At 36.7% G+C, this 20,944-nt stretch overlaps 1 protein-coding gene across 1 annotated transcript in view; it reads left to right on the top strand.

Moving 5' to 3' along the window:
- The window catches only part of TENM2 (teneurin transmembrane protein 2), a gene marked incomplete at its 5' end in the record, with an annotated part of 346,728 nt that overhangs the window by 244,535 nt on the left and 81,249 nt on the right, over positions 1-20,944 (top strand). The window contains one exon of the mRNA XM_015819334.1: positions 18,460-18,606. Coding sequence (XP_015674820.1) covers positions 18,460-18,606 — 147 coding nt within the window. The remainder of the gene's footprint in view (positions 1-18,459; positions 18,607-20,944) is intronic.

The following is a 20,944-nucleotide window of genomic DNA, read 5'->3' as shown; positions in this document are numbered from 1 at the left end:
CCTATGTAGTGCAAATGCATCTTTTTCTTATTTCAAGACTGTACTAAGTCCATTTTATGAGCATCAGAAGAACATTATAGAGCTTGTTAGTACATGGCATTTCTTGACAATTACAACTAACCTTTGACATGCTAGTGGCAAACAAATTCTTATATCTGAACTTCTCAGCGTTGGCAACTACGGAGAGCCAAAGGCTGCTTGTGAAAGGAAACTGAACAGCTTATATTTCACAGAGAAATGACTGAGATTGAAAATCATAGTTCAGGAATGTGAGTTTCCTGAAAATTGAGTCCAGTTTTCTCTTGCCTAAAGCGACACATGCTATTGTTCCTTTTACTCTGTTTTACCCCTAAAATATTGCATCTGGACACCACATTTTAGGAAAAAACATTAACAAACTGGAGCATATCTAGAAAGGACTTGGAATAAAACATAGACTAGCTAGAAGCAGTTGTTTCATCTGGAGAAGAGGAGACTGCAGGGAAACATGATCTGAAAGTAGGCAGAAGACAATTTATTCAATGTTGCCCCAGAGGACAGGACAAGAAGGAGATCTTGGCTGCTTAGGCAGTCCTAGGTTGCATTTACAGAGGCATAGAATCAAGATCATATGAAGTGTTAGTACCACATTATAAGGTCTTGTAAGACCACTCTTGGAACATTGCATCTAGTTTTGGTTGCCACAATATAAAAAAGATGTTGAGACTCTGGAAACAATTCAGAGAAGAGCAAAAAGATGATTAGGAGACTGGAGACTAAAAATATGAAGAACAGTTACAGGAATTGGGTATATCTAGTCTAGTGAAAAGAAGGACTGCAGGTGACATAGTAGCTGTGTTCCAATATCTGAGGGAATGCTACAAACAAGAGGGGGTCAACCTATTTTCCAAAGCACCAGAAGACAGGACAAGAAGCAATGGCTGTAAACTAATCAAGGAGAGAACCAACCTAGAATTAAGGAGGAATTTTCTGACAGTGAGAACAATTAGCCAGTGGAATGGGTTGCCTTCAGAGGTTGTGGGTGCTCCATCACTGGAGATTTTTAAAAGATTGGACAGCCATTTGTCCAGAATAGTATAGGGTTTCCTGCTTGAGCAGGGGATTGAATTAGAAGATCTCCATGGTCCCTTCTGTTGTGTCCTGAGCCTGCAGAAGCAGGCTCGGGATGATGCAAGAGTCCCGGGCATTTGCAAAAGCTGCCCGGGACCAGACTGAGCGGCGCCAGCCTTGTGCGCATGCGCAAGGCGGGAAAAGATTGCCTGCTATTGGTTGGAATTGCCCGGGGATCAGAGGGTATATATAGAGGCCTGCGTGCCTCTGTGCTTGCTGTTGTTCGTTGACTGTAGTCAGAGAATAAAGACATGTTAGAAATGCATTGCATCAAGCGCCATTATTCGCCAGACTTAACACTGGTGATGAAGGTGGGATTCAGTCTAAATAGCTAGGAAAGCTTGAAGACTCACCCAAAGAAGTCCGGAAGAGGAACAACGGCGTTGAAGTCAGCGTCTATCCTGCCAGCATCACTGGAGGGTGAGTGCGGCTAAAAAAAACCCCTGTTCCTGATCATGGCGAAAATTGGGCGGTTAGCTGAATTTGATGTCTCTCACCCGGAGAAGTGGGAATCTTACGTTGCCAGAGTAGAGACTTACTTCTGCGTAAATCAGATAAGGGAAGAAGGTCTAAAGGCTGCCACAATGTTGTGCGTTTGTGGGCAAGACACCTTTGAGATCGCCGAGAATCTAATCGCCCCGGCCTCGCTAGAAACTGTTTCATACTCCGATTTGAAGAAAGTTTTGAAAGAACACTTCCAGCCAAAGCAATCTGTCATTGCTTGGAGGCACACATTTGAACTGAGGGATCAGCGAGCTGGGGAATCTGCAAAAGAATTCATTGCAGCATTGCGAAGAGCAGCTAAACCGTGTGATTTCAAGGACTTAGAGGAAAGGCTGCGTGACCGTTTTGTGTGCGGACTGAGGAACAGAGACTTACAGCAGAAGCTGTTTGCTAAGGAAGNCTCTGCGAGAGGTTATGGCAGAGAAAGCTGCAGGTGGAGCGGTCAAGAATCTGTGGCCTACTCGAAGCGCTCCAGAGACTGCAACCATCCACAAGGAGGACGTGCGGGAGAATTCAGAAGAAGATCCTGAAGGAGAGGTGGACAAGCTTTACCAAGCAGCTGGGAGGAGGCCCAAAGATCGTCAGGACAAGGGCCCAGCTGAGCTCCATTGCTTTGGATGCGGAGGTCGCCACAAGCGAGCGGAATGTCGGTTCCGTTCCGCCATTTGCCGAGCGTGCGGAAAGAAAGGCCACATCGCTGCAGTTTGCCTGGGTCGACAGAAGGGGTTTCTACAAGCCAACACGATTCGCCACGCTACTTCGGCTCCTTCCCACCCTTCTACCAAAGGTGGCGTCCATGTTGGGCACAGCATTACTTTATCTAGGGGGGAGGGGTGTTGTGTCCTGAGCCTGCAGAAGCAGGCTCGGGATGATGCAAGAGTCCCGGGCATTTGCAAAAGCTGCCCGGGACCAGACTGAGCGGCGCCGGCCTTGTGCGCATGCGCAAGGCGGGAAAAGATTGCCTGCTATTGGTTGGAATTGCCCGGGAATCAGAGGGTATATATAGAGGCCTGCGTGCCTCTGTGCTTGCTGTTGTTCGTTGACTGTAGTCAGAGAATAAAGACATGTTAGAAATGCATTGCATCAAGCGCCATTATTCGCCGGACTTAACACCTTCCAATTCTGTTATTCTGTTATCTCAGCTGGAGATAAAAAGGCATTTCCTAATGGTAGGAGCTAATTGAACAAATTATTTCAGGAATTGGTGGACTCTTGGTTTAAAGTATTCAAACAAATGGCTGGATAGCTGTCAGTTAGAGATGATGTATTAGATTCCTGAATTGGATGTATATGATTTTCAAGGTTCCTTCCTATCATTGTATTCTCTTAAAAAAAACTATGTAGGGCTTACTGATTTTCTGAGACACTTAGAAAGCTGAATATCAAAATGACAGATAGATTTAGATTTATTTAAAAAAAGAGTATAGCAGAAGTAGATTCTTGGTTTACGTATTTATGTAGGTTCTTTATGAGCTTGAGTTTCAATGTAATAAAGTATTAACTACATAATAAGATTTGAATCAACTGTGAATTTAACCAGGAGTAAAGTTCTTTTAGTTCAATCAGTCTTGTTTCTGAATAGATTAATATAGTACAAAGTTCTATACAAGGCTTTACTATATATGTATACAGTAACAGAGATGCTGATCATTGTATTTCAGCAATATTGAGATAATCACTAGTCCTCCATCGTTTTTGCGTGTGGGTCCATATGCCTTCAAGTTAAGATTCCTGGTGACTGCCAGAACTAATCCCTGTAGTTTTCTTGGCAAGATTTCAAAAGGGGTATGCCATTGCCTCCTTTTTTAAGCTGAAAGAGAGTGACTGGCCCAAGATTATCCTTCTGGTTTTGTGCCTAAGATAGGATTGGAACTCAGTCTCCTGGTTCTTTTGCCTGTACCCTAACCACTGGCTCTCCCATCTCTTATCTACAAATACAAATTTTGCTCGGATACCTTTAAGATTATAAGGATATAAGAAACCTGCTGGATGAGACCAAGGTCTAATCTTAAACATGTTTTCACAGTGACCAATGTGATGCTTTTAGGTTGCTTGTAAGCAAGAGATAGGAATGTTTATGTGTGTTCCATCCTTTAATTTATGTTTGAAAGAATGCTGCCCCCAGTAAATGTAGCCCTAAGTATCAAGACTAGATGATATCCTATGGTAATTAATTTATCAGGTTAACCATTCATCAAATTTAAATAAGTTTTGTTAACCATTCATCAAATTTAAATAAATTCTTCTGGAGCTCTTTACAAAGTCTTTTTAGGTTTTACCAGCATGAACAATTCGCTATTCTCCCAAACTTGGAAACCTTACAATCATACCCTATGTCAAGATATTTGACTGATGTACATTTTTAAAAAATCAGTCCCAACATTGTCTGTGACGGACTCTGCTTCTTCCTTATATCTATTAAGTAAATTGTCCATGTTTTCCTAGTTTTTGCTACTTCTTTAACCAGTTAGCAATCCCTAAAATGATTAGGCCTTTTTTTCTATGACCACTAAGTTAACTCAAAGTCTTTGATGAGAAACTTTGTCATTCTTTTGGAAATCCAAGCAAACTAGCCTTACAAAGTCACCTCCATTCATATGTCTATTGACATTCTCAAAAAAAAATTATAGAAGATTGTTGAGGCAGGATTATTTTTTATAGAATCCATGCTGATTTTCCTTCAGCAAAGGATTATTCTTCTATGGGCTTATATTTGCTTCAGTTACCATTTCTAGACATTTGCCCAGAACAGTTGTTAAGCTGAGACACCTATAATTATTCACATCTCTCCTGGATATATTCTGAAAACTGGTGTCATACCTTACAATCATATGGTAACAAGTCTGATGTGAGGGAGAAATGATTGTTTTGGGGAGGGAATCACTCATATGCAAGCAATTTCATAATTAAGTTCCTTGTGATACCTCAGGTAGATGTTCTCAGGATCTGTAATAAGTGACCAACTATTCTTCCCCAATGTCCTAGAATATTTTGTCATCTTATCTTAACTTATTTTTATTGTTCCCATTTTCTTTCTGGGAAATGTGATGCAGATTCAGGTTCTTGTCCTACAACTTATGTTGTATAAATAGCTAGAAAAAAATGATTCCGTTTACTTACAGATTCTCACATTTCTTTCAGTGTCCCATTCTCTTGAGCAGCCTTTTCATTCTTCTTTTTTAAATAAACAGAGTATTTATTGGGACATGGGGCTATCAGAATACGAGGGCCATTTGAAAAGAAACCTCAGTTTGGTTATCAATGACAGACACTTGCAGATACAGAACTGTTATTATACACATTAGAAAACTACAACATTACATTACTTTTCGACATAATCGTCATTCAAATTGAGGCACTTGTCATAACGTCTTATAAGGTTTTGAAATTTCTTAGTAATAGTCGCTCAGTGCCAAATTTGGGCTATGGGGGGATGATCAAAAACATCCCAATGGAACTGCTTCAAAAGTTCTTGGGTGTGTCTAGTGGTGTGCAGGTGAGCATTATCGTGAACCAACACCACACCGGAAATGGTGGCATAGAAAATCCCGCCAAATATGAAGATGCCAAAGGAGTATTGGTAGTGAAGTTCATGGAGCATGGTTCGACCATCAATTCAGAAGTCTACTGTGAAACATTACAAAAGCTCACACAAGCCATCCATAACAAGTGTTGGGGCATGCTGACGTCTGGTGTGGTATTGGTTCACAATAATGCTCACCCATATACCGCTAGACACACTCAAGAACTTTTGAAGAATTCTATTGGAATGCTTTTATCCCCCCCCACAGCCCATATTTGGCACCAAGTGACTACTACTAAGCAATTTTAAATCTTGTAAGATGTTATGACAAATGCCTCAATTTGAATGGTGACAGTTAAAACAATTAACCTATGGAACAACCTGCCTCCAGAAGCAGTGAATGCTCCAACACTGGAAGTTTTTAAGAAGAGACTAGACAGCCATTTGTCCGAAATGGTATAGGGTTTCCTGCCTGAGCAGGGGGTTGGACTAGATGATCTCCAAGGTCCCTTCCAACTTTACTGTTATTATTATTATTATTATTATTATTATTATTATTATTATTATTATTATTATTATTATTATTATTATTATTTTGAAAAGTAATGTAATGTTGTAGTTTTCTAATGTGTATAATAAAAGTTCTGTATCTGTGAGTGTCTGTCATTGATAACCAAATGGAGGATTATTTCCAAATTGCCCTTGTAGAATAGAATGACAGAGTTGGAAGGGATCTTGGATGTCTTCTAGTCCAACCCCCATTCTGGCAGAAAACCCTATGCCATTTCAGAGAAATGGTTGTTAAAAACTTCCAGTGTTGGAACATTCACAACTTCTGGAGGGAAGTTATTTCGCTGTTTAATTGTTCTGTGGAACAAGCTGCCTCCAGAAGTTGTGAATGCTCCAACACTGGAAGTTTTTAAGAAGAGATTGGACACCCATTTATCTGAAAGGGTAAAGGGTTTCCTGCCTAAGCAGGGGTTGGACTAGAAAACCTACAAGGTCCCTTCCAACTATATACATTTTGTCATATGGAGATTTATCAGCAATGAAATTCAGTTTCTATTCAGATTAAACGTTGTTGTTGTTTTACTTAGAACATATGCTATTTTTAAAAAGATCTCAAAATAGTATCCGCTGTAATTGACAGATACACTTTTTATTTTAATACTTTTATTGTTTAAAAGCAAAAGAGAAAAAAATAAGATAAGGCAAAACAAAAATGCTAAATATAGATTACAAACATTATAAAAAATCTTTCCAGTAACACATTTCTTCTTTTCCTTCTATCTGTGTTCCCAACTGATGAGCACAATTTAGATACTGGTTCTGTACTATGAACATTAAAGATTTTTGCTGGTCTCTGTTTAAATCCTAAAAACCCAATTCCAGATGTCTAAAAATGGTTTTTTGCATATTGTGTTATATTTTAGGGAGCTGTTCCCGCTTGAATCTGGTTAAGTGTCTATTAATATCAATTTTGCCATTGCAAGCATTCTCCAATTTTAGTCCCCCAATCTGATACTGTCAGCAAGGTTTCTCTTTTCCAGTGTCAGACCAAGTTTGTTCTTGCAGCTTTCAGCATATATCTCAGCAAATTGTGATATATTTCATTTGTGTTTTCTGAAATTATACCTGATAAAAATATATATGGTTTTGTTTGAATTTTATTTTTAAGATTTTTGAAGATTTGATGTACATCTTTCCAATACTTTTGAGATTTTTTTAACATAACACTACATACAATAAAATTCTTCTTTTGTGAGGTTTCCAACATTTGCTGTCATATACTTCATTTATCATGACAAATGATAATGTGATGTTATGTGATGATGATGAAGGTATCCATTCAATCATGTCTAACTCTTGGCAGTTCTGTGGTCCAGGTTTCTCCACATCTTTCGATCTTGCACTGCTTCTTTGACTCATTCTATTGTCTGGATGGTGTCAGCTTCAATGGTGTCCATGTTCTTTGGCGGCCTGGTTTCCCTTTATCACTAACTCTTCCAAAAATAATTGCTTTCTCCAGTAAACAGGGTTATATACCATCTGTAAAAGCACTTTTATACCAATTTTCTCTTAAGTTATAACTTGGAGGAAATTGATTTTTCCCCATAATTCTTCCCTTTGATACTTTATGATTGCTTCTTTGAAGTTTTGCACCCATTTTATGACATAAATTTTCAATTGTTCTATTTCCATATCATATCACAGTGATTGTTTGTAAAAATGTCCTGATTTTGTGCAAGTCTTTCAAATTCTGTTACTTTTCTCAAAGTCTCTCCTTTTTTTAAGATTGGTTTCTATTTTTCTAAGTTTTGAAGCTACATTAGCTTCAATGTTCCTTCCTTTATTAGACATTTCTTATTGTGTCGTTAGTATGTTTCCTGAATCCAGATATATTATATTGGTATATGTAATTAAATCTTTTTACTATAAATTTACTTAAAATAATAATATTGAACTATAAAGGTAATAGTAAGCTTACAAAATTTATCCTTGCTTTTACATAGATCCCTAATTTTTAAATAAACTTTGTTTATAAGTGTCTCTGCAGATTTTTTTTAACAATTTTGTTACTTTCCACCATAAATACCTAAGAGATCCATTAGCTAAACCTGTTCCTTCTATAAATTGATATTCTGCTATTCAGAAATTTTATCCATTTTGTTACCCATAATAGACATTTGCTCTTTAACTAGATTAGGAAATGCTAGTTCACCTCTTTTTTGTTTAGTTTTGCCATTTTTTAAAAAATCATCTTTTTTTTTCTCCTATTCCAGACTACAAATTGTACATTGCCAGTCCTCAGATTTCTGTCTGAAATTTGAGTTGGTGTGTTTTGGAATAGAAAATTTATCTTGGGTTGTGTATCAGTGTTATTATTATGATGGGACTCTAGCCAAGAAAATTTAAAACTTTTCCACCTTTTCCATTTTCAAGATCATTTAAGGTCTCTCCATAATTTGGTGTAATTATTTTAAAATATATTTTTCTTATATCCAGTCAAGTAGAGTCCTAGTTATTTCACTACATCTTTTGTTATCTCACAGCCAGTTTGCTTTTTTTTTTTTTTACAATGTTGTCTTTTTCAGAGAACAAATGCTTTGTTACTATCTTAGGGGTTTTTTTTCATTAATTTTATATCCAGAAAGTCTTTATTTGCATCAGTACCGCATTGAGATTTCTGGTTCTGTAACTGTTATTAGTGCTCTGTCATCTGCACAGCATGTCATCTTGCATTGCGCTCCTTGAAATTTATACCAATTATTTGTTCTCTTTTTGGATCCTGTTTGCTATGACTTCCAAAGTTCACATACTAAAGAGAGAGTGAAGCCCCTATCCTTGTGCCTTACATATTAAAAAGGTTGCAGAAAGTGTTCTATTTGTTGCAATCTTTGCTATTTGCAGTTGTAAACTTTTCTCAAGAGATTATTTTATCTAGAACCTCCACGATAAATATCCATTTCAAAACCTTTTCAGTATCTAAAAATATTATTGCTACCTTCTTTTTCTTAATGTTGATATATACGGTACTAGTAAGTGTATAGTAAATATGCTGTTGTCTGTCTGTCTATCATCTATCTATGTATCTATCTATGTATCTATGCTCTATCTATCTACCTATCTATCTATCTATCTATCTATCTATCTATCTATCTATCTATCTATCTATCTATCTATCTTTATCTTTCTATCATCTATTAACCTGTCTGATCTGTGTGTATATATTTCAGGTATGCAGTATGTTACCTTAGCTAATATAGGGGTAAATATCTTGCAATCAAAATAAAATAATTGGCACATGACTAAGCATTCTTCAGGTCATCCTGTTCCTTTGTAAAAGTTACATGTGATTCTTCTCAGGTCTTTGATATTGTTTTTCTTATTTGAATTTAATTAATCATGTCCAATAATGATTATTCTTGTTCCTTCTTTAACTTTTTGTAACATTGGGCCATCAAACCATCTCTTCCTAGCACCTTTCCAATTTTGATTTTCTTTATTGCTCATTTGAAATCTTGAGTACTATAGATTAATTCAGTATTTATCTATGTTATTTAGTGATTTCTATAAGTTCTGAGTATTTGATGTATATATGGCATACCTGCAGTTATAACTAATACCTGGGAAGCAAAATCAATAAACCAAAAAAAAAGTGAAACAATGCACCACCAAAATGAGTGATTAGGTTGCAAAACAATATCAACACACTCAAGTTGGATGCAAATAAACTAGAACAGACTAAAAGAATATGAAGAAGAAAGGCTGAAGAACAAGAAGACCAAACAATACCTGATCAACAAACATCACCTAGAAACAAGGAAGATCAATGAAGCACTAAAAATAATATAGTAGCAAACAGCAAGTTAAGAAAATCAATACAGTAGCAAATAACCAAGCCAAGATCAGCAGATACAACGCTCAAATTTCAACTATAGGCAGAATCTTCAGTTTCAATTGAATCAGAAACATTTTACCAATCCATCAATGGAGAGACTGCAATGAACCAGTCAAGTTCTTTGTCAGTTTTACCTGACAAAGAAGAAATAGATAATTAAGTACCTAAAGATAACAAGAGTTAGTACAAACATCAGAAGCTTTGAAGTCACAGTTTTCAGATTGTTGTGATAGCTGGGAGAGGTTATCATCCAGAGAGGAATTGTTCAAGGAGACTCAGTATCACCACTACTGTTTGTCATTGTACTGATATCTCTGTCAACAAATCATGCCATGGCTATCAAACATCAAAAACATTTGCCGTGTTATCTTACCTACCCCCTTTACATGAATGGTTTGAAGCTGTATGGAAAAACACCATCTGAAAAAGAATCACTGCTCAGTATTGTTTGTATGTAAAGCCAAGATATTGCAATGGATTTTGGACTGGACAAATGTGTCATGCTCACCATTAGATAGGGAAAAGTAGTACAGCCTGAAGGAATCAAGATGCTCTGTGGATATAATATCAAGAATCTAAATGAAGAAGATCACTGCAAACACTTGAACATCCTTCAAGCACACTGATCTCAAGAAGAAGGTTAGTAATGGATACATTATGATACTGAAGAAGATCTTAAAGTCCAAATGAAATGGAGGAAAAGCCATCAAGGCAATTCCAGTCATTAGATACATACCTGGAATAGTGGACTGGGCTCAAACAGAACTAGAACCCTGGATAGGTAGACCAGAAAAATAATGACAATCAATCATGCCCTTCATCCGTACAGCGACATTGATGGACTGCGTAACTGCAAAGCATACCAGATTTACAGTAACTGTGGTAGAAAAGAAGAAAGTGTGAGTAATTGATGTGGTAGAAAATAGAGTAGACGACAAAAACTTGAAAACGTTTGGTACAAAATGTAAGTAGAACTGTTAGGAAATAGTAACCATAATGCTGGTAAGTTTAATAGACTTGCAAATGGGAATACAGTCACATTTCACTATAGGAAGGGAATTTTTTCAAAGATTAGGGGACTGGTAGAAGAGAGGCATACAGGAAAAGCACAAGAGACAAATCTCTTTATAATCCTTCAAACATATTAAAAACTACAAAACTGAGGAATGTATAAAAGGATTAACCAAGTACAGAAAGTGACTGGCTTGATATTCTAGATAGTCCAGAATCCTGTAAAAGTTAAAAAGATTTATTTCAGGAAACAGAAAGCAAACAAAGAATAAAAAGTAACCAAATTGTGGTAGAAGAACTGAAGGTGAAGAGAGAGTATATGAGGAATGTATATCCCCCATAGAGGAAACAATACCAAACATTTTAAATACATATGTTCGTAGCAGAAAATAGCCAGAGTTGGGATGTTAGAATTAAAGCAATGGAATGGGAACAATGACCCCTTGCTCTCTGCTCTGAAATTTGTGATATTTTTCTTAATTTCTAAGCCTACAGGCCACAAATTAATCTAAGAAAGGATAGCCGAGGGATGCTTGGTTTCTCCTAGACCATTTTTTGTCATTTAGCGCACACACACACACACACACAAACACACACAAATCAATACACGAAACACACCCCTAGACACAAACAAAAACATATACAAATACATATATACAGGGCTTTTTTTCTCATAGAATGCCCAGAACGGAGTTCCGGCACCTTTTTTGGATGGAACCTTGTAGGGTAGGCAAGGTGGGTTGTATGACGTGTGTGAGTTCCGGCACCTTTTTTTTTTTTTTTTTTTTTTTAGAAAAAAAGCACTGCATATATAGAGAGGGAGAGGGAGAGGGAGAGGGAAGCAGGTAGTTTTGGAAAGGCAACTTCCAATGCTTGATGTTTCCAATTCTCAATCTCTCCCACTTCTCAGCTTTTCTTTTGTCTTCAGCAGGAAGGTTTAAGAGTTCTTTGAAAGAACCAAGCATTGGATTATCATTTATCTGCACTAAATATTACAGTGACAGTTAGTTTCCTGTACTATAAATTTTATAATAATTATTGAACCACTTTGCCCAATGGTTCCCATGTGAAAAAGGAGGAGAGGGAGAATGGATCTGACGTCAACAGTATCAGCAGTATTGTGGTAAGACAAGTGTTTCTCTATAAAAAGAAAAATGTTAGTGAAGATGAGGTCCGGAATGGAAAGCGCTTACAAAACAGATTCTGTTCAGTTCAGGCAGTGGTTAGATTTGGATTTGGATTAGTAACACCATTTGTTACCTAAGAGTAAGTTGCAGGTTTTAACTGCTGCATCTGTAAATTCCGGTGATTCATAGAAAAGCCGAGCAAGAGAATGTTTGGTGTAAGTAGTCAACTTTGAACATTCAGGATTTATGTAACAAGTCTGTAGTATCACATTTCAATTCTTTTTCTCACCCCACAACTGCAAGTTATAAGATGATCCATTAGATGAGACCAAAAGAGACCATATTTTAAATTGATATATTCCAATGTGAAAACAATTACAATAAACAATCATGGAAAAAATGGAAGATATGAGAGTAGACTTAAAAACAGAGATTATGAACACTGCAAAGAATACCGACTGCAGTTGGATGAAATATTAATTATATGTTTCTGTTAATTCAGTTAGCTTGCTGTTGTCATACATTCTTTGGAAAAGATTAAACAAAGCAGTTTGCTTCCTCAGTTTCTGACTGATTTCTGTACTGCTACTGCTGCTTTTTCAGTATACCAAACCTCTTTGGAATAGCATAATTTTTATCATATTAACTGATTGCTTACTAGGAAGCTACAGCAGAAGCAGGCAAAAATTATTATTAATGCCTATAAGGAATATCCATTTGATGAGGGGGGGAGTGAAAATAAAATAAAGATAATAGTCATGACCAAAGTGATACCCTTTTGTATATGCAGTGTTGTCACATACAAAAGGGACAAGGCTTCTATCACATAACTATCACCACCATCTTAATGTTTTGGGGTCTCCCTGCAGTTTGGCTGTCCTGGCCCTCTCTGGCCTTCTCTATACTATAAGTCATCCCCTTAAGTCTTAAATCCTTTCTCAACATGGAAAACAGCAGAATAAGAAAAAGAGTTTGACACAAACACATGCTTCTGGAATTGATTTTGGATTGTTTATGAAGTCTACGGGAGAAGAAAAGGCAAAGCTTAGGAACAGAGTCAAGAGAGGAAACAGTCTGGAATCATTACGTTCAAACGAGTAATCCATGTCCAGCCCCCCTGCTCCCCCCCACTTTTAAATGTCATTAACTCTTATCTAGCACCAATTTAGTGCTGACTAGATTCAACTAGGCATAAGCAATAAATCAGCTTAACTGAAACTTAATGTGTGGGTCTGATTCTTCACCCTGACATTATCCGCTCTTTTTTATTCCATTAATGACAGATTCATTTTATTACATCAATGACAGAGGGACAGTACTGATACAATACCAACATTAGCTCTTCAAATTTTTTTGCCTTGCTTCAAAAATGTTTTATTGATATCTAGGGTTGATATCAATAAAACCTCCACTAGTACCTGCTGCTATGATCATCACTAATCAACTTTAATCAACTTTCTGCTACTTATCTGCCTTAAGCTGGCATCTACATCCAGTCAAGCCAATAAATATATCTGAAGATGATATTAAATGTCCCTATTTTATACAGAGAAAACAAGTGAAAGAAGTTGTGAACTATCAAATAAGTACTGAAAGTCTAAATGAGCAAATACATACAAGACCCAAACTATAGTATTGACATGTGATTATCTTAGGGTTTTCTTCAAAAATAATTTCATAGAAAGTATATTAGGTCATGGGATATGGGGACGATATGGGATTATATTCCCAGTAAAAAGATGGGCAATAGCAGACCAGAGAATCTTCATGTTCCTGAACTCCTCCAGAATTGTTGAATGGTGGATTTACAATTTAAAACTTACAGGCTATCTCTGTAACTGTTATTTATTGTTACCTTCCAGAAGGAAAATACTATCAACGGCACTTGATTCTTTTTGTTATTATTTATTTATTTATTTTATTTATTTGCTGCACATCTCGCTGCAAGGTGACTCTGGGCAGCTTGAAATATTTAAATGAAATGAGAGAGAGAGAGAGAGAGAGAGAGAGAGAGAGAGAGAGAGAGAGATGTATAAAATCACATTATAATTGCAATAAAATACAAGTTATAACTAAATGGGGAGGAAAGGAAAAGAATATACAGGGGGGAGGAACTGCTATTAGTCAATCATCCACGTTCAGTATGATATTTCCTTCATTGGGACCCCAAGCCAACTGGCAGTACCAGTACTTCAGGCTCTTACAGAATGTCAGGAGGGTGGTAGCCAATCTCACCTGAGAGTGGCAAAATGTTCCAAAGGCCTGAGGCCATTTCACAGGAAGATGTGGCTCTAGTCTAGGTTCACAAATATTGAGGGCAATGCTTCCAACAAAGCATTTTTAAACAGCATCTTCTTTGACCTCTAAGGTGATCTATAAAAACACCCATAGCCTCTCTTTCAATTCCTCTCTCAGTTATTAGCCTCACTTTGCATTGAGAGACAAATAAAGTTCCCTTACAGAAGTCTGATTTCAGACTGGTATGACTGCTAATGCAGGGATAGTAAACAGTCAGTAGACAGTCAGATCGCCAACCATTAGCAGATTTAATGTGATCCTGCTGAATAAGTTTCCAATCAAGAAGCATTTCTGCTGTCAAAGAGATCCATAACAATTTATGACTTTTGATGGACATTTACGTACACATTCACAAAGTGACCTTTGCTGAATAGAATCAACATTCTCATCATAAGGGAATGGGTTTCTTTTTAATGTCAATGTCCCTAACTAATAAATGGGTTTGAGGTTCATTGCCTTGTTAAGATGTAGCAGAAAGCATTAGCAAATGGCACATATGGGAAAGTAATATGCTGGCAGCCAAGCAGGGATCCTGAGATGGTATTCCATCCTTTTATTATGCCTTTCACGGGAAGACCAAAGAGTCACAGATCTCATAGCTGCACAAATTGTATTGTTTGTGAAGAGCTTCATTAGAAACAAAATATGCACAACGAGAACAAGTACAAAATGTCCCCATCAATCAATTACACCAAAATATTATTTTCAACATATAAATGATCATAGAAATATGAATTATAAGGCCTAAGAATTTTTTTTTTTTTAATTTTCACAAAAATGGGGAAAACTCAATCCCAATCCTTGTCCTCAACCTGATTTCCTGGATAAAAGGCCTGGCTAGGAGTCCTTGTGTTGAATAGTGCTATAACAAAATCACTGTAAAACCATTTCACTTGCACAAGTTTGGGAAACGTAGTTGTTAGGCTATATGTGCACTTGATGGTGCACACTTTGAAGTAAGAGGTGGTCTTAGATAATAAATTGGTCATCTCTTATTAGCAACTGGCTATCTGTTTAGGATGATTCTCTATATTTGGCTGTTTTTTTCCAATGGGCATCAGCTTTTAAGTTTTATTCTTGAGAATATGGATATGGATATCCTGGATATGGGGGCGGGGGAGACGCCTTTAATTTTTTTCAGGGTTTTAACTATCTCTGTACAGAGGGGTGAGAGACACAGACACATTTTCTCAGTCATCAGCACTAAATCATAGCAGCTTCATTCTGAAACTTTCCTGTGTTGTTATTGTTTTTTTTTTAATTTCCAGGTTCATGCAGAGTGGGTGGAAGGTTCCCATCTCTTAATTATTACAGCACTTGTTCCACATTCTGCACTTGTTGAGTGTCCTTGGAGCTGATGATTAGGAAGCAAAGCAAATAGTCTAGCAATAGCTCTGAAATGAAGCATTCTGTCCAGAAAGAAGTGTCTTCTCATGGAGGAATAGATTGGGAAGTAATACACGTTGGAAAGCAGAAGGCAATGGGAGGGGTGGCTTAAAAACAAAAACTCTGTCAGACTAAGATAGACTTTGAACACTTTAATTGTGTGACTGCTCCCATTTCTTATTTCTCTCCTTCCCTATTTCTTTTAATGAATAAGATGATTACTTCTTTTATTTACCTTCAGGATTCTGATTGCCATTGCTGCTTTATCCATGAATATTCGGATTAAATGTATAGTCAGAATGGCATTGATCGTTTTATTTATTTTTAAAAAAAATTCATTGACTATGTTAAGCCAGCACTACTTCTTTTACAGATTAGTGAGAGGAAAAATATAGGTGGTCCTCAACATACCACCACAGTTCAGCCCAAAATTTCTGTTGCTAAGTGAGACATTTGTTAAGTGAATTTTGCCCCATTTTATGACCTTTCTTGCCACATTGTTAAGTGATTCACTGAAGTTATTTAGTAACAGGGTTAAATGAATCTGGCTTCCCAATTGAGTTTGCTTGTCAGAAGGTCACAAAAGGTGATCACATGACCTCAGGAAACTGCAACGGTCACAAATATATCACTTTCACTTAGATATGAGCCAGCAGTGTGCTGCAGCTGCCAAAAAAGCCAACACAGTATTAGGCTGCATTAACAGAGGGATAGAATCAAGATCACGTGAAGTATTAATATCACTTTACAATGCCTTGGTAAGGTCACACTTGGAATACTGCATCCAGTTTTGGTCGCCACAGTGTAAAAAAGATGTTGAGACTCTAGAAAGAGTACAGAGAAGAGCAACAAAGATGATTAGAGGTCTGGAGGCTAAAACATATAAGGAACGGTTGCTGGAATTGGGTATGTCTAGTTTAATGAAGAGAAGGATGAGAGGGGACATGATAGCAGTGTTCTAATATCTCAGGGGCTCCCACAAAGAAGAGGGAGTCAAGCTATTCTCCAAAGCGCCGGAAGGCAGGACAAGAAGCAACAGATGGAAACTAATCAAGGAGAGAAGCAATCTAGAACTAAGGAGAAACTTCCTGACAGTTAGAACAATTAACCAGTGGAACAACCTGCCTCCAGAAGCGGTGAATGCTCCAACACTGGAAGTTTTTAAGAAGAGACTGGACAGCCATTTGTCTGAAATGGTATAGGGTTTCCTGCTTGATCAGGGGGTTGGACTAGATGACCTCCAAGGTCCCTTCCAACTTTATTATTATTATTATTATTATTATTATTATTATTATTATTATTATTATTATTATTATTATTATTATTATTATTATTATTATTATTATTATTCCATTGCCAAGCATCTGAATTTTGATCACGTGAGGATGGGGATGCTGCAGTGGTTGTAAGTGTAAAAAATGGTTATAACTCACTTCTTTCAGTGCCGTGGTAACTTCGAATGATCACTAAATGAACTGTTGTAAGTTGAGGACTACTTGTAGGCATTGTGGTGAAATGTTAACCGTATGTGAGCTGCAGAAATCCAGATAGCTACTACAACAGGAACAACTTTTGATCATATAGATTACTACCCAGAAAATAATGCAATGAGCATAAAGATTAGGTGGGAAATTTTACTTTTAATCTATGAATGACACTTGAGCAAATGGACTGTTTTATCCTTCCTTATTTTGATATGAACATGATTATTTCTGAATCATCACAGAAAGCTATCTTTTGCTGTTGGTAGTGCTTTATAACATATACTCTGAAAATTAAGCATATGTAAATTTAATTGATAATGATCAATAACCATTACCTCGATAAGGAAATCTGCATTTGAGAAAGTGAAAGACAGGGCTTCTTTCGTGTTTTCTACCATATCCTTTAGAAAATATAAATTTATGCTCAGGTCTGTTTATATTGCAAGGAGTTTATTTTTGTAAATGTGTATAGTTATCTAAAATAACAAAAATGGTCATGCATTGTAGTACTTTTTTAATTTAAATTACCCCTATTCACTATTAATTTATGCAGTGACATACAGTAGTTGCTCAAAACCATAAAGTGGCTTCATCCATCAGGACGTTCCATCATATTTATAAAAAATAGCAAGATGTTATGTTAAATAGTTATTTAAAGATAATGGAAACAAAGTATAACTATTAGAAGAAACCATAATCTCATATTGAAAGCCTTTAAAAATCTATATACTACTAAAGCTCTCATGCCTCTTTGTCTCTAACCTTTAATTGGATGGAATGAGGCATCATAGGGCAACATTTTTTGAACCAAGGTATCTCAAATAGCATTTAGCAATAGCAATACAACTTAGATTTATATACCACTTCGTAGTGCTTTACAGCCCTCTCTAAGCGGGTTACAGAGTATTGCCCCCAACAATCTGGGTCCACATTTTCCCGACCTCGGAAGGATGGAAGACTGAGTCAACTGTGAGCCGTCCAGATTGAACTCCTGGAGTGAGCAGTAATGCACTCTAACTATTGTGCCACCACAGCTCTGTTACAGAATAAGCTAAGTTACAGAATGTGTCCCAAATCTGAGACCCATGACCCATGACTCCTGTGGGATTTCACAAATTTGTGGCCACTTTAATGCTGCCACATCACCCCCTGGGGGTTCAGTAGATCAGGGTGACCTTATCTCTCTGAAGGCTGGGCAGACTGGCCTCTCTGGTCTCTGGAAATCAGTTAGACCAGTCCCACCCTGACCTTTGAAGGCCAGGTTTTGCCATCAGCCACCAGAGAGCAGTGAGCAATGATCTAGCTAGCAGGAAATCATACCCATTCCCACTATTATTTTGTTTATGGTTATTTTGTTTCTCTGTTTAAGTAAATAAATATGTCCCAATGGGTCACAGTTGGCAAGGAAGACTACATATAATTTTCACACACTCTCTTCTGCCTTCTACTTAGTCAACTTCAAATAAATGAAGTCCTTTAGAGCAACAACGCCACCTGATATAGTCTTTAGCTTTCTTTTTGGGTGTACAGTAATGTTGTCTAATGTGCCTACAGCATAGAATCTTCATGCAAATCAGTATTACTTGAACTTATCTTCTTCCTTTCTTCAACCAGATGGCTGCCCTGATTTGTGCAATGGCAATGGGAGATGCACACTCGGTCAGAACAGCTGGCAGTGTGTCTGCCAGACCGGCTGGAGAGGGCCTGGATGCAATGTTGCTATGGAAACCTCCTGTGCTGATAACAAGGATAATGAGGGAGGTGAGCAAAAGTCTTCCAATTCCCAGCCTTGAAAGAACAGAGGGTTGTGTGTAGTTTCATCATGAGTCATTTTATGACAGAAAGACCCCCTCTCCTATTATTGTCAAGAGTTGTTGTTACATTTCCATTGAAGCAAATGAGATGGATAAAGTAGTGCTCTTGTGAGCAAAATAATGTGACCTGAAAGACTTATTTTAAATATAGGGCTTGATTCATTTCTGGCAAAGCTCAGATTTGGAGGCTAGAATTCTCACAACGCATTTGTGTGGTTTAGAATTTCAAGTCTCAATGCTCCTTCAGATATACCCTCTGTGTGACTTACACTTGCAAAAATACCAGCATACATTGTAGGTTATTCAAGCAAAGGCACAGATGACTAAGCAGGAAACTTTCCAAGGTATTGTTAACTGTCAGCTATGGGCAAATACAAGAGAATTCTGGACAAAGGTAATACTTGTATTTTATCAACTTCAATTCACAAAGCAGAAAGTGCTAAATGGAACAGAATAGTGGAATTCATTTTACTGGCTATGATACAAGAGTTTACTCTTCAGTTTTTTTTTAAATAACATGTTCATTAGTAAAGCAAAGTTCTGTCTCAGTATTGATATATATTGGCCTGAAGACCATATATGCTGGAAGAAATTTAGCCAGTAATAAGTTGAAAATGGTTTTAATATAAAGTATAACTCTGACTTCAAATGCTATAGCTATTTGTTTTAACACATTCACCAGTCACATATTTTGATGTATTACATTGTTTTGAATCTATATGTGTGTCTCTCTGTGTGTGTTTTCTTCCACATGTGTTTTTATCCATCATGCAAAATCAGTTCCCAAGAATTTAGCTTCAGATATATTGAATAATATTTGAAGAACTCATTTTTATTAATAGTTTAACATTCAACCAAGAACTTTTCCCAACATTTAAAGCTAATTGTCACAAGTTATTTACCTGAGTGTTTCTTGCATTCTTTGGCCTGTTGACCTTAGGGACCTATTCATATGAGGGTTCAGCATTAGAGTGAAAATAGAACCAGATGACTGGATTGTCATGGTGTCAATAGCACTGGAAAACTAAAGTGCCTTTTTTTCCTAATCAGTTGTAATATAGTTGAACTTTCTGCAAACTATTGTGGGGTAAAGTGGAGGTGGATTGTTTTGTTTTTGAGATTCATTGAGAAGTATACAAAGGTAAATAATATTTTGGTATGTTGTTTTACAGAAAGCTAAATAACCTGAATTATAAAATTCTTTGCAAAACATGGAGTTGCTACAGTAAGTGCAGTACAAACAGTAGAGGATAGAAGTAAACAGAACATCTAATAAATTTTGAAAAAATTAAGTAAAAATCTTAGCAAGTAGTTCAACAGGGAGCAAGAAATGGGCAGTGTTTTATTGCCTGCATCCTGTATTTGTGGATAAACGTGCAAAGAATGCTTTTTGTGATGTAAAAGGTGTGTTGGTTGAAGAAAATATAAGTGTATTTCAGTATGCAGATTGTACTAATATATTATATTTTCTATTGAGGATCTGACAAGGTGGCAAAACATAGGCAACCCTAGTTGATCACACACACACCAAAACAAGCAAGAACAGATGTTATTACTTTTGCATGGGAAATTCCACAGCTGTATAGTAAACAGGAAAGCTTAAAAATATGAAGTTGCCAAGGTTTGTTGCTTAAATGAAAGGAAACTTTGTTTTTTAATAAATCTTTTATTTATTATCTATTACTATCAAAATGAATTTAATTGTGGAGAAAAGTTTATTATGAGTATGCAAGATTTATTATGATGGGGGGGAGAGATAGTGAGTATTCCTGGGAGGAATAAGCAAAGAACATCAAGAGTGTAAGTAAGCCAAAACTATATACTCCCAGGCATGAAAGTCATTTGAAATCCCCGGAAAAAGCAACTAGTACCTATATCAGACAGCAGCAAATTAGAAAAATGCTGGAGGCAGACAATCACTTTAATGATAATGGTAAAGTATCATTTCATATTGTGCAAGGAAATAAAATTATAAATAACTCCTATATTTAACCAAGGAAATAGAATGGATAGATAATATCAAGTAATGAAAGCATCCTGAAGAAAGTCTATGTGGTTGCTAAAAGTTGACACAGAGTTGATGGTTTTTTATGGATATCATTATTGATGATGGTAGAAATTGTCTGAAACATCTGGAGGGCAAGATTGATTTTATTCACAAATATTGTGAGATAAAGTTCATTTGTATAGTAGGAATCCATTCAGTTCCTTGATTTTTTTTTAATATTGTGGATATATCCTAAAAATAGGTGCAGTGCCTTCTAAGCAAACGACAGAGATATGAT

This window comes from Protobothrops mucrosquamatus, unplaced genomic scaffold (assembly GCF_001527695.2).
Source record: "Protobothrops mucrosquamatus isolate PMUCROS unplaced genomic scaffold, P.Mucros_1.0 scaffold898, whole genome shotgun sequence".
In the NCBI taxonomy this organism is placed as follows: domain Eukaryota; kingdom Metazoa; phylum Chordata; class Lepidosauria; order Squamata; family Viperidae; genus Protobothrops; species Protobothrops mucrosquamatus.
This window is presented reverse-complemented; position numbering and strand designations above follow the sequence as displayed.